Consider the following 13,902-nt stretch of genomic DNA (forward strand, 5'->3'; position numbering starts at 1 on the left):
ACCTTTTTAGGAAATATGACTTGATCAAAAATATTAAAACGTTCAGAGATAAAGTGTTTTGAGAGTATTTTTAATTAAATGTTCATTGTAGAAACCGGAGTCACACATACCGATATTCTCAAAACGGGTACCAGCAGAAGAGGCCAAAAACATCTCCAAAAATTCCCTGAACTCCCTCAATTTATTTTTGCATGAAAGTGTAAATATTCCTTTGCAAATCCAGTTAAAATTGGCAAACAACGAGATTTTAAAGTACTTTATCGACGAATTAAAGTTCCTTAGACACTTGCAAAACATTAGGGACTATTTCTTTTTGCAAGATGGGGAATTTGGCAGGAGTATTACGGAGAATTTGTTTGAGAAGCTTTATAGCGTCAATTTTCCTTTAGAACTTATTAATTTCAGGACTCTACAACATTTAGGTAAGTTTATGAACTCTGTTATGTACTTATTACACAGGGCATTTTTAGTGTTTAGTGCTCTGGATAACTCTAACAAAAGCCCGGAGAATGCCGGAAATTTGTCATTTAAGATCAACAATAACCCGAAATGTTTCGACTTAGGAGATCCAGATGTATTAAGCTGTATTTCTTTAACATATAAAGTGCAATGGCCTTTAAACGTTTTATTGCCTTCAGATGCTTTCGCTAAATATGATCAGGTCTTTAAATTTTTATTGACAATCAATCGCATATCATGGGTTCTGAAAAAAATCTTTTTGGTAAGCATTTTTTTTACATTTTTAGCATAGACTAAATAGGATAAAATATAATAAACACAGTTTATATGTAAATATTCAATATGATGTCGATAAGAAACATCGTATTTAATTTTAAATATTATGATTTATGTTGTTCTGCTGACTTTAAAATATCGTAGGATCAAATTAAAAATATGAATTTGAATTTTCGGTCATTTTCGGATTTCTCCGGAAATATTGGGCATTTTTTAAAATTTTTAAATGGCATTTTAATAAAGATCAATCAGGTACAGTCTGGCAAGTGGATCTGAAACAGCGGCAGGAATGTGGGCCAAAATATTCGACGTTGCCACGTTTAACCTCAAAACGTAATTGTGCGGGACTTACTTTCTAATAATATGCAATATAACATTTTTTACAATCACAAGATATAGAGGGTAAAATGTTAAGAATTATAATTTAAATAGTTATTCCATTTTGGCTTTAATACGCAATTGTTTTACCATTAAATATGGTACAATTAAATGTTTGTCCAAAAAATGGATCATATTTAGTAAATCTGGCAACATTACGTTCGACCTCTACATTCCTACTTCTACTTCTCTACTTCTTGTATAATAGGGGTCAGCCATTATGAACCTGAACGCTTGTGATTGGTTTCCCTCGCCGCACGTGTTTTTGTTATGAATTATTTCGACAGTTCATTGGACAGCGTCTTTGCCACCTGTTTACAATGCTTGCTGCCCTTTCAAAACATTGATTACTATTGAAGGGTGGACAGTGGCGTAGGTTTTATCGTTGATTTTTGGATTCCGTTTATTTTATATGTATGTTATTTATTATTTTGTTTTATTTGTGGCTATTAATTAAAAAAACTGATATTAGTGTTGTGTATACCTATAAGTGTTTGAAGCAGATCAAACAACAAGCAATGGTTCAACCTGAATTGCAAAAAGGCAGTAAACACTAAAAATGCAGCATATCGCAAATGGCGTCAACATCCTTCCACCGAAAATTGGAGGAACTTTTTAACCTCCAGAAATAGCTGCAAGCGAATTATTGATGAATGCAAAGAGAGTCACAACAACAGGATCAAAAACAAATTGCTAAACTGCCCAAATGGAACAAGATCTTTCTGGTCGGTGTCGAAAGCCGTTAGTCAAGGATTTGCTAAGTCGGCCTTGCCACCCCTAACAGCAAATGATGGTTCTATCGCGGTAACAGCAAGGGAAAAAGCCAATTTACTGGGTAAACTCTTCGCGTCCAATTCTACTCTGCACTCGCAAGGCAAAACACCGCCATATTTGCCAAGGGCGAATTCATCGATGGGAGAAATTTCGTTTCCCCAACGAATTATAAATAAAATTCTTAAAAGCGTAGACACCAACAAATCTTCTGGACCCGATGGAATTCCAGCCCTAGTACTAAAACGTTGTGCAGACGAATTGACTTCTCCCTTATGTAGACTGTTCACGGCATCGTATAAACAGGGCTCATTTCCAACAAGCTGGAAAACTGCTCAAGTGCAAGTTGTACCCAAAAAGGGTAAGAAGACGATGCCGTCGAATTACCGCCCGATTGCACTAGTTCCAGTAATATCGAAGATTATGGAGAAAGCAGTCAACCAACAACTGTTAAGATATCTGGAATCATTTGGACTAATCAGCGATCATCAATACGGCTTCCGAAAGCTTAGATCCACCGGCGACCTTCTGGCTTACGTCACACATTTGTGGACGGAGGCCATGGAGAAGCACGGCGAGTCCTGCTCAGTCGCTCTTGACATTTCCAAGGCGTTTGACAGAGTGTGGCATGAGGGACTACTAACCAAGCTCTCCTCAATCGGCATACAAAACTCATTATTGAATTGGATCAAAAGTTTTCTTGAACAACGAACAATACAAACTGTCTAATGACCAGACTAAGATGGAACAGGATGCATATAAGGAATCTAAGAAGTCTTTATTAGATAGAAAATCTGCTGGTGAGGAAAACCTGATTATTCAGTATCGTAGAGGTGTTCCAGTGGTTGTAGAGTCCAAACAAAAAAACTTGCTTCAACCCCATTAACTGTGTTTTACCAAAATGTTGGAGGTCTTCGTACGAAGATTCAACCATTACTCAGTAGTATTATGTCCTGTTCTTATGATATAATTATATTGGTGGAGAGCAATTTGAATGACAGTATTGTAGATGCTGAACTGACGTGCAAGGGTTTCAGGGTCTTCAGATGTGACAGAAGCTATCGAACTAGCAGTAAGTTGAGTGGAGGTGGTATTCTGATATTTGTCAGTGATAGTATACAATCACAGTGCATTTCTATTCAAGAGAACCGTATTGAGCAAATTCTGATTCTATGCCAGTGTAATGGGACTAAGTTCATTATTGGTGGTGTTTATATACCTCCACAATCACCTCGGGATACTTATATCTGGCATTGTCAAACCATGGAGTGTGTTACTACTCAATATGCCAACCTAAATGTATATCTGTTTGGAGATTACAACCTACCAAGGGCTGCATGGGGCAATGATGAGCATGGTCTCCTGGTTCAATGCCCAAGAGGTGACCCAGCTTTAGATGTTGCACAAGGATTTGGTTATTTAAAATTTTATCAATGTAACTTGATTCCTAATGATAGAAATGTATTTTTAGATTTGGTTTTTTCTAATGTTAAGGATTTAAATGTTCTTAAAGCTTCTGACCCTCTTTTTGAAGCTAATTTTCATCATATTGGATATGAGTGTCATTTGGATATTTCAACAGCAAATAACTCAATTTTTTCAAATCTAGCTTATGAAGAATTTTTTTATGATTTCCGAAGCGGTAACTACAATGAGCTTAATATCTTTCTCTCCTCAATTAATTGGAACGAGTGTTTATCTCATAGTGATCTTAACTTATCAATCAGCGTTTTTTATGAATATCTCTCTATGGGGATTGCATATTTTATTCCTTTAAAGAAATATAGAACTTCCTCATTTCCTAAGTGGTTCTCCCCTGAACTTAGAAAGTTAACTAGGAACAAAAGGAGTGCTCATTCATTATATATGAGAGATAATACAGACGAAAATTATATAAAATTTTCTCGCCTTAGGTCTGAATGCAAACGTATGTCTGATTTGTGCTTCCGACAATATATTGAAGGGATAGATTCTGGCTTACAGGATGACCCTAAATCATTTTGGAAATATATCAAGGATAAGAGGTCCAATTATACCCTTCCCAATACGCTCTTTTATGGTGTCAAGCAAGCGTCCAGTGGTTTGGATATTGCAAACATGTTTAAAGAATTTTTCCAAACTGTTTATTCTCCTGGTATTGATAATAATCAGCTGCAAAATTCTCCCGCTAATGGTTTAAATTTAAACATTACTAAGATCTTAACATATGATATATTTGAAGGTATTAGCTCACTCCCTAACAAGATTACTGCAGGCCCAGATGGGATTCCGAATTTTCTCTTGAGGAAGTGTGTATGTACTCTTCCAATTCCTTTATCTTTGTTATTTAATGCTTCCTTACAAACATCCACATTTCCAATTGCCTGGAGGGAAAGTTTTATTGTGCCATTGTTTAAAGCTGGCCGTCGGGATGTCATAGATAATTATAGAAGTATTTGCATTCAATCTTCAATACCTAAACTTTTTGATAGCCTTATAGCTAATCAACTTTCTTGGTTATGCAAAGGCTTAATATCAGATTCACAGCATGGGTTTTGCAAGAATAAGTCTACTGCCACTAACTTGATCTGTTACCAATCTGATCTTATGAATAAATTAGAGGATCATAAACAAATTGATTCTATATACACCGATTTTAGTAAGGCGTTTGATCGTATTGATCATCAAATTCTTCTGTCAAAACTGATCTCCGTAGGGTTTCATGTTGATTTTGTGAGTTGGATTAAAAATTCTTTAACTGGCCGTATTCAAAGGGTCAGGGTAGGTGGACATCTTTCTGATCCTATCAGCGTAACATCAGGTCTTATTAATAATTATTATAACCCTTATTATTTAATTTATTTATTAATGATATAGTTAACTGTTTCCTGTATAGTCAGTGTTTGATGTTTGCAGACGACTTAAAATTTTGGAGGGTGGTTGGTAGTATTGTGGATCAAGAATTACAACAAGCAGATATGGATCGCTTAAATAATTGGTGTGAACAAAACAATCTTCATTTAAATGTTAGGAAATGTTGTGTTATTAGTTTCACTCGCAGGATCAACCGGTTTCAATCCAATTACTTCATTAATAATGAGCCACTGAATTATGTTGCATCTATTGGGGATTTAGGAGTTATTTTTGATGAGAAACTCACATTTATTGATCATATTAATTCAATTTCTATAAAAGCATCAAAATTGCTAGGGTTTGTTATGAGAAACTGTTCATATTTCTCAGTCTCTTCAACAAGAAGGGTTTATTGCTCCCTAGTAAGAACTATATTGGAGTACTGCTCTGTAGTTTGGTCTCCATACCACCAGATTCATATCGATGCTTTAGAAAGAGTTCAACATAAATTCCTGAGATATTGTGCTCATAGAACTTTAACTGTTATTGAGAACCATGACTATTCTTATATTGAAAGTCAATTATCTATTCCGACACTGTCGCAACGCCGTAATATTTCTGGTGCTAGTTTTATATATAAGATCGTTAATAGGCTTATTGATTGCCCTGATCTGTTGGGTCGCATACGATTTAATGTTCCTCATCACGGGTTGCGCCATAATGTAACCTTTAACATTCCAATCCACAGAACATCCTATGGAATTAATAATCCTATGGATAGGTATATGAATTTGTTAAACAATTCGAATATTGATGTGTTTAACATAAGTTCCTTAATGCATCTAAAGAGATCACTTACTTCATAATTGTGCATAAAGTTTTGTATTTACATTCTCGCATATAAATTATTAAGGTTGTTTCTAGTATATGTAGTATAGGTGTTTTTTACTTTAGTATTAATTTTTTAAGTAGGTTTAGATTATGAAAGTTGTTTATGTAAATATTATTGCTTTGTAAAATTTACAGTTAATGGGGTTTTCCCGTATTATGAATAAATAAATAAATAAATAAAAACAATCCAAGTAGCCGTCGATGGACACCTCTCCGACAAATTTAACATTAACGCTGGAGTCCCTCAAGGATGCATTCTATCCCCCACCCTTTTCTTGATATATATCAACGATTTGCTAGGAACCACTGTCAATCCAATCTACAGCTTTGCGGACGATAGCACACTTATTTCCACATTTAAGTCCGCCAAACCAACGACAGCCGCAACTTCTCAGAATCTTAGGCAGCAACAAGTAGCTTCAACCAACAACGATATTAAAGCAATCTTGGAGTGGGGCGATAACAATCTGGTCAATTTTAACGCTAAAAAAACGCAGGCTGCAGTATTTATGATGAAGACTAACGTTGATGGCCCAGAGCTGGTTATGGCAGGGAAAACATTGCCAATGAAATCATCTTTACATCTTCTAGGAGTCGAAGTCACCAACAGTGTGTCCTGGCATGACCACGTTGCCGAGTTCGCCAGGGCAGCTTCCAAAAAACTTGGAGTGCTTTTCAAAACGAAAAAACTGTATACACCAGAACAGCTGCTGACTCTTTATAAGGCTCAAATACGCCCTTCCCTCGAGTATTGCTCGCATGTCTGGAGCTCTGCACCCAAGCATAGTTTAAAGCTGCTAGATTCTATACAGAAGATAGCTATTCGTCTTATCGACAAACCAGAACTGACAAAGAGTCTGGATAGTCTGGAGCACAGGAGAAAGGTGGCTGATCTCTGTTTATTCTACCGTTATTATCACGGTAAGTGCTCCTCTGAGCTGGCAGGCCTGATTCCACCCAGGGCTGTTCCGGCAAGAAGGACGCGTCTAGCAGTTGCGGCTCATCAACATCGAGTCCACCTGCCTACCCCAAGGACGTCGCTGTATCGGGAGTCATTCATCTGGAGAACATCTTCTTTGTGGAACGGGCTTCGACCTCACATATTTCCCGACGCATACAACCTGCAGCGATTCAAAATAAATGAAATGCCCACAAGTATCTTCGCGCAAGCACCACTCCAAGAGTGACATAGGACTTTCCTCTTGTGCTTGTGTTTACCATTAAAAAAAAAAAAAAAAAAGTAGGTAGTGTAATTTTCGTAGGTTTGGAGTTTCACTATTTTATTACTTACATGAAATACCTAATATTTAATTTTTTAGTTTGTTTTATTATTGTCTATATATATACGAATAATAACATTCATTATAATGAATAAATTCACTGAGGGTAAGGTCCTTTATAGTCAAACGAGGGAAGTGATAGCAAACGTTTACAGGTAAGTTATAATAATTTATTTAAAAAAAAGTGAAATACGTTGTGCCTCTTAAAAAAACAGTAGTTTATATTATATTTTATTGCTTTTTGTATACCAACTATGCATTCAAAATATTATTATTAGGATTTGCGATGAAGAAGCTGCAAATAATTCGATGAAATTGCCTCTTAAGCGTAAGCTTGATCGCGTTTCCCTTTATACCGGAGTCTCCGTATCATCTGTGAGAAAAATTCACAAGGAAGATGAAGAAAGGCGACAAAATAACCCTGATGAAATGTTAGCCAGTCCAGGGAAAAAACGGCCACGGAAAAATGTCGTCGAAAAAGATGACAGTTTTTATTTTCAAATAGTTAGGCATTGTATCACCAGATTTTACCCAGAATATAAAGTGGTTCCGACAACTAGAAAGTTGTTAAGAAAATTAAAAGAAGAGGCAAATTTTTCTTATTCCAGGGAAACGCTTCGGCTTTTATTAAAGTCAAATGGCTTTTTTTGGCGTAAGTGTTAAAATAAGAGGAAAATCTTAATGGAGAAGCCCAATATTCTTTCCTGGAGATACAAATATCTTCGCGAAATACGAAAATATCGCGAAGAAGGCCAAAACATTATTTACTTGGACGAAACTTGGGTGGATAACGATTTGACGTTCAAGAAATGTTGGCAAAGCGATACGGTTACTGGTGTTTTAAAAAATAATAATTCAACGGGTACCTAAGCATACAATACAAAACAGTGTGTATAAGTTACAGTCATATATTTTTTCACGGGCAAGGACCCGTTAAATTTGAGAAATATATATATTTTAAATGATATTTTAGGTCGGCTAATAATTGTTCATGCAGGTTCCGACAAGGTTTTTGTGGACAATGCCTGTTTAATATTTAAAGCCGGATTGGCCACAGGTGATTACCAGGGCCAAATGAATAGGGAAAATTTTACTAGATGGCTCACGGAAAAACTTCTCCCAAATATACCTGCCAATTCGGTAATAGTGTTAGACAATGCTCTTTATCATTCGGTGCAGGAGGATAAAACCCCAACAAAATCCTCTTTAAAAAGAAATATAATCGCCTGGTTAACTAAGAAAGGTAGCTATAACAACTTAATTAAGCCTTTTGAACTGATAAATTTTAAATATATAAATGTACCTACATAATATGTACATACACGGTGAGCTAATGAAAACTTTCCACCCCAGTTTCTTCAGATATTTTCTTAAAAAAAAAATTGTTGATGATCGTTTTTTAACTTCAGGCGAACAAATTTATTTGGTATTTTCAATTCCAATTAACAAATTAAAACAATTTAACAAATTCATTTTTGGGGGATGTATTTATTGGGGTTAGTTTTTTTAAGTAATTTTGGGTAGTGGTCCTATAGCTATTAATTTTTTTTTTTAATTTTTATAGTTAAAAATAAAAAAGTTATATCCTGTGACGTTGATTGTGGGACACCCTGTATACCAAAAAAAGGAACTTATTTCTAAAACCATAAAACATACAAATGAATAATTAATTAGGAAAATTTATTTTGATAAATTTTAAAATTATTTTCCTTAGATCGAATTTAAATAGTTTCACATAATACCACACGCCACTGTCCATTTTATGAATGAAGTCGGCCATGTTGTCTCGACTACTGCATTCCCCTTACCTCAGGCCGAAGTGTTTTAGATCCGTCGCGGCCGCTTAATATTCGGCTCCTTCAAGTAAGAAGTTTCACTGGTACTGTTGAAATTTGTTGACGTGTATGCAAAATCTGAATGACAAAAACCAGCAATTGAATCCTTTATTTAATCTAGATTTTCAAGAATATAGTTTACTAGTTAAAATTTTTTACAGGAACTAAAAATGCTCGCAAAAGAAACTGGAAATAAGGAAATCTATTTGATGTCATCCCCCCAATATCGTCATTTACATCAGTGTAGGCACGTAATGTCCCATTTTATGCAAACCTTTCAAAACTATATCGTGGGTGAAGTCTTGCAACCGAGCTGGTCCAATTTGGAAAAAGTGTTAATGGGAGTCTCCACAATCGACGAATTATATAATGCCCACAGTTATTATATTAAGGACATTATGTTCAGGTACGTTACGGTGGAAAAATATATATTTAATATCGAAAAGTGGCAAAATAAGATGGTAATGTTCGTTACAGTAGGTTTTTTACATTGAAAGAATTCGTCCATTATCTCAAAGAGCCCTACGTAACTAGAGAAAAAAAAAATTTGAAAACTCTCGGTCTCAAAATATCTTTTTATATCTATTAATCAGGTAACATGTTTCGCTAATAAAGCATCATCAGACCTACAATAAACAGAAAAACACACGTAACTACAATAAAACCTTACACTAAAACAAAATCAAATTTCTATGTCAAATCTCTAATCTAGATGAGTTGCTACACACTATATACATGGCCAACAGGTATTTGGTAGTCTGTGGAGATTTTAACATTAACTTTTTAGTAAACGATCAGAACTTCTCTCTTACCAAACAATTATTAGCTAGCTATGGTTTAGCACCACACATAAAGGGTAAAACTAGGGTGGTAGGACAATTTGGCTCTCAAATTGATAATATTTTCAGCAACTTGGCTAAATGTCAGGTAACAAGTAATACATTATTCTCAGATATATCAGATCATTATGGTCAGAAACTCCATATAGAAATGCCTAAAGAGAGTAAAAAGCCAGTATTTATAAAGAAACGTTCATACACAGAAAACAACATTAAGAAGTTTAATGATCTTTTAACACATGAATCCTGGGAAGATGTATATAACTGCGCTGAAGTCGATCTAAAATATGATTGCTTTTATAATATTTTCTATTACTATTTTAATGTAACATTTCCTCTAAGTAGCCACAGAATAAAGGATCCTGATAAAAAATGGGTAAACTCTGAAATTAAAAATTATTCTAGTCATATTAAAGATCTGTATGTATGGTCCAAGGAAACAAATAGTGAGGCAGTTTATAATCAATATAAAAAAGAAAAAAAAGAATATAAAAAATTTATTTCTAACTATAAAACTTCTTTAAATGAAAACAAGATTATCTGTTCAAATAACAAAACTAAAACTGCTTGGACTATTTTCAATCAATGCTCAAATAAGTCAAAGTCATCTAAACCTGTCACCCTAAATTCTAGCAATAATGAAATTATTGAAAATTTGGATGAGATAGCCAACATATTTTTGAAGAAATTTAATGCTTCATCTCTTACTCCTTCAATTTCAGGTCAATTGCCTAAAGGAAGCCACATCCCCACTATTTTCCTCTTTCCCACAGATTCAAAGGAAGTTCAGCATATTCTATCAGCCTTGCCAAATAAATACTCTGTTGGTCTTGATGAAATACCAATAAACATACTCAAAAAAGTTAGTCACCATATAGATGTGCCTCTAGCTCACATAATAAATGCCTGTCTGCACATGGGAATCTTTGCATCTAAACTAAAAAAGGCGAAAGTTCTTCCAATTTTTAAAAATAAGGGTGATGAGCAGGATGTAGAAAACTATCGACCAATATCTCTCCTTTCTTCAATATCAAAAATCTTTGAGCGAGTCATTTATATCCGTATTATGAACTTTTTAAAAAGGCAAACTATTCTTTCAGATAGCCAGTTTGGTTTTAGGCCCAATCATTCAACCCAGTTGGCAGTTTACAAGCTTATATCCTTTGTGATTGAAAATGTTGACAAAAAAGAAAAAGTTGCCGGACTCTTTTTCGATTTATCGAAAGCATTCGACACAATCAACCATGGTCTACTGCTGTCAATCCTTGAAAATTGTGGACTGAGGGGAAACTGTGCCAGACTTATAGCCTCTTATTTAGATCAGAGGGAACAAACAGTTTGCCTTGGCTCTGGTAATGGTACATATGTTTACTCAGCGTCATCCTTTATGGTACAGGGAGTGCCTCAGGGTTCAATCCTAGGCCCAGTACTATTCATATTATATGTAAATGGTCTCAGTGAGTGTTTTCCAGGGTGTTTTATCAACCAATATGCTAATGACACTTTCATAATCTTGTCAGAACATCTGATTGAAGAACTGTCAGAATCTGTCAGAGCTTCTCAGGTGGTAGAGAGGATGCAGGAGTGGTGTGACAATCATGCTCTGAAGCTAAATGCTGATAAAACCGGGCTAGTGACATTCTCCAAAACTTTACCTCAAAATTCCCTACTTGTAAAGTTTGAAAAAAAGTCTCTTCAAGAGGTAGCCTCCTTAAAATTCCTGGGTATTCAAATTGACTCCTGTCTCACATGGGTCCCACACATAGACACTCTTGGCAAAAAACTAAATAGTTTCTGCGCGTTAATAAGGCGTCTACGAGAAGAGCTTTCCCTAAATTGTCTGAAGCAAATTTACTATGCATCGGTCCAATCTCTAATCACTTAGAGTGTGATGTTTTGGGGATCTTCAACTGACGCCGTGTCAGTCTTTATAGCACAAAAACGGATCATAAGATGCATGCTCAGACTCACACCACAAACGTCTTGTAGGACCCTTTTTACTAAGCTTGGTCTACTCGCTGTTCCAGCTCTGTACATTCTTATGTTAGCTATTTTTGCAAAGAAACACCTGCATCTTTTTCAAACTAATGAAGATCATTATGCTGAGGGTATGTCTATTGTGACAAGGGGGAGAGCTGAACTGAGTGTCCCGACTCATCACTCTGCCTTTTTTCAAAGATCTCCTGCCTTTGCTGCTATTAAAACATATAATAGATTACCTCTCGCCCTAAGACAAAAGAAAAATATCATGAAGTTTAGGAAAGGCACTGCAAGGTATCTGTTGGGCAAGTGTATCTATAGTTTCGATTTACAATTTTAAATGTGTATTATGATTAATATTAAGGGTTTGTTTATTAATTTATTTATTTTCATAATGTATCATACTTGAGATATATGTGGTAAGGTAATGCACCCAATATTATGTCCAACATTATCTTTTTGTTCTTACTATTTTTATTAGCAGTATGTACTGTGTAGATGTTATCAAATTTTAATTTTGTTCGTTTTGTGACGTTGCTATTGTCTATTTAAATTAGATCTTGAAAGCAATAAAAAAAAAAAAAAAAAATATTAAAAATTAGTTAAAACTACCTTATAGCTAGATGACCTGCCAAGTACTGACAAATAAAATTTAAATCTGAGAATACTCACATACCTTATAATAAAAACAATAACACGGCACAAAAATTCAACAAAAAATATAAAAACGAAAAAACGTGACAGGTGTAGTATTTGAACCCACCCTCTAAAGTCGATCTCGGTGAAACACCAGACCACACGGTCAGCCCTGCTTATGAATATTAGAGTCAAAGGCATATATGCGTATCGTGAGCAGAAACAAGAGGTTAGATAAGATTATTAAAGATAAGTCCTGGCTCAAAGGTGAAAACATCATTAACGAATGTCAAAATTGGACTCTTTTTGGCTTTGGTGATTTCCATTTTCTCCAAGAGATCCAACTTTTTACTCTTAGGGCACTCGTGAACAATGGAAACATTTTCAGGGACAAAAAAACTATGACCCGTTGATAATAATAAATGGTTAGCAAATTCTGACTTAGTTTCTGTGGTGTCGGTGTCCCTGAACCTATTAACGAGGCTTAGGTGTTCCTGTACTCTTGTGGATACTCTCCTTTCTGATGGTCCCACATAAACAGCACAATTAAGACAATATACACCCGATTTAGATAGAGGGTCACTTTTATCGAGTGTCTTTACTAGATTCTTTCTTAGCGAGTTAGTTGTTTTGAAAGCTATGGAAAGGTTGAAAGGCTTAAAAAAATTTGCAAGTTGTTGAGAAATGCCGCCGAAATAACTAAGGCATCTATAATCATTATTGTTGGTGATGTTGTTCGGCGGGTGGACGATGTGATAGGACAGTTTATATTTATTATAAAATTCGTAATATAATTTGTTCAAGCTGTAAAGTGAGAAATTATTGTTTACAGCAATTATTTTTATAATATTATGTTCTTTTTGAAAAGCATCTTTGGACAGAGGTAATTTAAATAAACGGTAGAACATTGAATTAAAGGCTGCATATTTGTGTTGATAAGGGGAATTGGAGTTAAATTGGATTATATTATTTGTTGCAGAAGGTTTGCGATATACTTCAAAAAAAATACTGTTATTATTTCGGTATAAAAGAAGATCTAAAAAGGGTAATTTTCCGTTTGTCTCTCTTTCCAGCGTAAAAGAGATCTGATTATGAAGGGAGTTAATAAATGACAAGAAATTCAATAAATCATTCTCGTCACCAACCCACAACACGCACACATCGTCCACGTACCTTTTATAAGCTCTCAAAAAGCCGACAAAACGACTTTTCATGATTTTCTCCTCCAAGTGACTCATGAAGACCTCGCTCAAAAATGGTGAAAGACAAGAACCCATGGCGAGACCAGATTTTTGCCTAAAGAATTGATCATTAAATTTGAAGAAATTTTGTTCCAAAACTAATGATAAAAGGTGGATAAGATTATCTACCACCAGTTTTGGTAAAGTACTATTATTGCTTAGCAGGGTCTCAACCAACGTTAGACAATCTGACGAGGGTATGCTAGGGAACAAGTTATTTACATCTAAGGAAAGCAAAATGGCATTGTTTGGAACATCTATTTGCTTTATATAATGGGCAAATTCAATTGAGTTCCAAAAACCAGTTACTTCTCTTAAAGTATTGTTAAGCCAAGAGGATAATTTGTAGCAAGGAGAGTTTACGAAGGAAACTACTGGTCTTATCGGGTTCCCCTCCTTATGAATCTTAGGTAAGCCATAGAGCACAGGAGTACGTGGGTTCATAGGGTATAGGTTAGATTTAGTGGTGTTAAAGTATTCTAGA

The 13,902-nt window shown here is 35.1% G+C and overlaps 1 protein-coding gene across 6 annotated transcripts in view; it reads left to right on the forward strand.

Moving 5' to 3' along the window:
- Positions 1-13,902, forward strand: part of LOC126745386 (gamma-tubulin complex component 6) — a 90,562-nt gene that overhangs the window by 55,177 nt on the left and 21,483 nt on the right. For all 6 annotated transcript variants that reach the window (XM_050453231.1, XM_050453249.1, XM_050453241.1 and 3 more), the window contains 3 exons: positions 92-422; positions 471-721; positions 8,884-9,128. In XM_050453231.1, coding sequence (XP_050309188.1) covers positions 92-422; positions 471-721; positions 8,884-9,128 — 827 coding nt within the window. The remainder of the gene's footprint in view (positions 1-91; positions 423-470; positions 722-8,883; positions 9,129-13,902) is intronic.

The sequence above is a fragment of the Anthonomus grandis genome, chromosome 1 (assembly GCF_022605725.1).
Source record: "Anthonomus grandis grandis chromosome 1, icAntGran1.3, whole genome shotgun sequence".
Taxonomy (NCBI): domain Eukaryota; kingdom Metazoa; phylum Arthropoda; class Insecta; order Coleoptera; family Curculionidae; genus Anthonomus; species Anthonomus grandis.